This window comes from Capsicum annuum, chromosome 4 (assembly GCF_002878395.1).
Source record: "Capsicum annuum cultivar UCD-10X-F1 chromosome 4, UCD10Xv1.1, whole genome shotgun sequence".
Lineage (NCBI taxonomy): Eukaryota > Viridiplantae > Streptophyta > Magnoliopsida > Solanales > Solanaceae > Capsicum > Capsicum annuum.
The window spans coordinates 764,822-768,187 of NC_061114.1; the positions used below are offsets into that span (position 1 = coordinate 764,822).

Below are 3,366 nucleotides of genomic sequence, written 5' to 3' on the forward strand. Positions count from 1 at the left end.
AGAGCCAAAGAATACAAATAATGACAGCACGGAAAATATGCCGTTAGCCTCAAGTATGTTAGTAAAACCTGACAAAGCGTGATGGTTGAGTTTTTGAATGAGCTCTCACTGGTCCACACGTAGATGCCAACCACCTTCATGCCACCCAATAGCATTCTCCCAACCTGAAAGAAGCATATTTTAAAGCATAAGCTACACAGAGAATTAAATGATTCATAATATTTAATGATCCACTATGATGGCCTTTTCCACGAAATCTGAAGTTAGTGGATATAATCAGGCTAATAATATAGGGTTTCACATAGATTCATTTGAGGAAAATGCATGGATCTCCTGCACTCAAGGATGTGACCTAGAGGTCAATGAAATGGGTTGAGAACCATGAGGTCTCAAGTTCAAATCTCAGCAAAGACAACACTCGGTGATTTCTCCCCATCTTGGTGGACAGAGTTACCAAGCGGGTGGGAGATGGTAGGTATCTTATGGAATTAATCAAGAAGAGTGCACGCGGGTCTAAACACCACAGTTAACAAACGAAATAACATGGATCTCCAGAGTAGTTCATCTCATCTGCCAAGGAACAAATTCTTCCACTGAAGACCACACATTTTTGCAGCAATAATTAGGTGAAACCTTACTTTATTTATATTTTTTCAAATAACAAATATCTCCAGAAATTAGAGAGATATAGACGTATGACGAAATATAATTCATATGGGCAAACACAAGTAATTTCCCCAGATACAAGTTTATATTTTGTCAAGGGGGTAGCCCGCACTAAAGCTCCCGCTATACACAGGGTCCAGGGAGGAGCCCGACCACAAGGATCTATCGTACACAACCTTACCTTGCATTTCTGCCACAGGTTATTTCCAAAGGCTTGAACCCGTGACCTCCCAGTCACATGACAGCAACTTTACCAATTACTCTCAGGCTCCCCTTCTTTATTTAAATTTTGTCAAATAACTAACATTATCCGAAATTAGAGAGAGACGACAACGACAACAACAAAAACATACCCAGAATATTCCAACAAAACGGGGCCTGGGTAGGATAAAGTGTACGCATTTCATACCACCACTTCAAATGAAGTAGAGAGGTTATTTCCGATAGACCCGCGGCTCATGATAAATAACAATATATCAGAACATAAAAACAAACAACAAACTATGGTAACACACTACTCGATAATAACGGAAAGAAACAGGACACCCACAGAGTAATACTATGAACTGCCTACCCGAAATCACAAGCATTTTTCACATCCCAACAACACATATAAGAAACTACAAGACACATTCACAACACTATTGACTAGATGTAAATCAACATACAAAGCATTATGGACGCACTCCTACCCACTAACCCTCTACCTTAACACAAGTAATTTCTACAAAGCATACTAATATTTGTTGATTTCGAGACCTGACGAGCGTGTTCAGCAACCCAATCTTTATCAATAAACAATGCGGAATCATTATTGTGGGGCTTTCCTCCTTTTGATGATGGCCTTTTGCGTTCATCTTTGCCAGTTATGGAACAGGCTGGCTCACCTTCCTCGTTCGGCGGTGTTGGGATTAAATCGTATATGAAACCTCTATCCAATTTCAAACTCAAATCCCCAATTACAAGCCCTACCTGCCAACAACAAAAACAAATCAAATCACCATTACATACATACATACAGAGTGCCTATACATATATATATACCTGACAAGGGACCCCAGATTTGCTGAGACGATTTTCAGTTAATTTCAGCTGAGTTTCTTCTCCCACTACGGTTTTCACCATTTTTGAACAACTTTTGGAAAAAAACAAGTCAAAAAACGTAGCAATTTAATACTCAAAGGACTCGTTATGGGGGGGGGGGGGGGGGGGTTTTTTTTTTTTTTCGTCAATTGCTCGTATTGTCACTCAACCAGGACGGACTAAGCATTTGTAGTGAGTGTTTTGAGTATATTAATCAAATGGAAAAGAATTTATCACGTAAAAATACTATAATTTTCCAACAAAGAGGTTAGGATGACCTGAAATGCATGTACATCGATCACTCTACTCAACTTAAGAAACTCACTAAAGTTATTTATCTTTTTTTTTTCAATAATGTTATTCAATTTTATATATTTTTTCTATAAATTAATAATTGTTAAAATAATCTTTATTCTTTAAAATAAGTAACCAAAATAGTCTCTTAAGTTAATTTTAGAATTGGAATGATCCATGTTCTTTAACAATATGAAATATTTAAAACTTTTTAACTATAAAAATAGTATGTATAATTTTAATTTAACTTCTGGTTGTACTATTAAAAGAATGAAGTCCATCAAAAAATGTGATTGATACTTAGTAGTTCAACTATAAAATAATAACATAATATTTTATATTTATTTATTTTATGATTAATCTTTATTTTTTGATAAAATGGTTCAAATTTAGTTATTTGTTTCTTCTAAAAATAATTGTCAAAAAATTTATATTCATAATTCATATAAAAGACGATGAATTCCTTCAACCTCCCGGCTCTCTAGCTAGTAGAAAAATAATAATATATAAATATTTTAAAGAATTTTTATAATAAATTAAAATATTGATGAAGAACATCATGATAATATCATAAAGCAATCAACATCAACTAAAATTAGAAAAAATTATATTATCATTGTGTAATTTAAAAATGTTAAAATGTTTAGACATTGTTTTTGACAATCTTGTCACATTATTTGGGATAAAATTATATTACCTCTTCAACTTGACTTTAAAAATTAAATACATCTCTCAATTTTTTATTTTTACTTTTTAATATTATGATATGTCTTTTTAAATTCATTACTCCCTCCTTCCCATTTTAGTTGATCGTTTTACTAAAAATAAATGACCCACATTAGTTGATCACTTGCTAGATCAAAATAGAATTAATTAATTTTTTCATGATACCTCTACAATTCATAGTACGCATTAAAATGTGCACAATTCCAATTTCAATATTCATTTCTATGTCCGTATCATTAATATTGTCAAAGGTTGAAACAATAAAGTTTTTATGCAAGTCACAAGAATTGGTGTGGTGGTTCAGTACCTCACCCCTTAAGCAAGAGATTGGGGGTGCGATCCCACATCTGGTAAATGGAGAAAACTCTGTAGCCAGTTCACTACTGCTGAGTGCGTTGACATTGGAACGGAAGATTAGTCTCACGGCTATCGGCTGTGGGGATACCTAGGGAAACAAAAAAGATGTTTTTATGCAATTTATAATTTCTTAATTATCGTGTAAAATGAAATGTGCCCAACTAAAAAGGGATAGAGGGAGGGAGCATGTAATGAACTAAAAATTTGAAATATAGTTGGAGGCCTATTAATATTTCAAAT

The 3,366-nt window shown here is 33.8% G+C and overlaps 1 protein-coding gene across 1 annotated transcript in view; it reads right to left on the bottom strand.

The window, feature by feature from the left end:
- Positions 1 to 68: 68 nt before the first annotated feature.
- The window catches only part of LOC107871439 (protein odr-4 homolog), a gene marked incomplete at its 3' end in the record, with an annotated part of 5,564 nt that continues 2,266 nt past the window's right edge, over positions 69 to 3,366 (bottom strand). Inside the window, 4 exon segments of the mRNA XM_047410479.1 lie at positions 69 to 164; positions 1,426 to 1,638; positions 1,711 to 1,801; positions 3,082 to 3,214. Of these exon segments, the coding sequence (XP_047266435.1) occupies positions 69 to 164; positions 1,426 to 1,638; positions 1,711 to 1,801; positions 3,082 to 3,116 (435 nt within the window).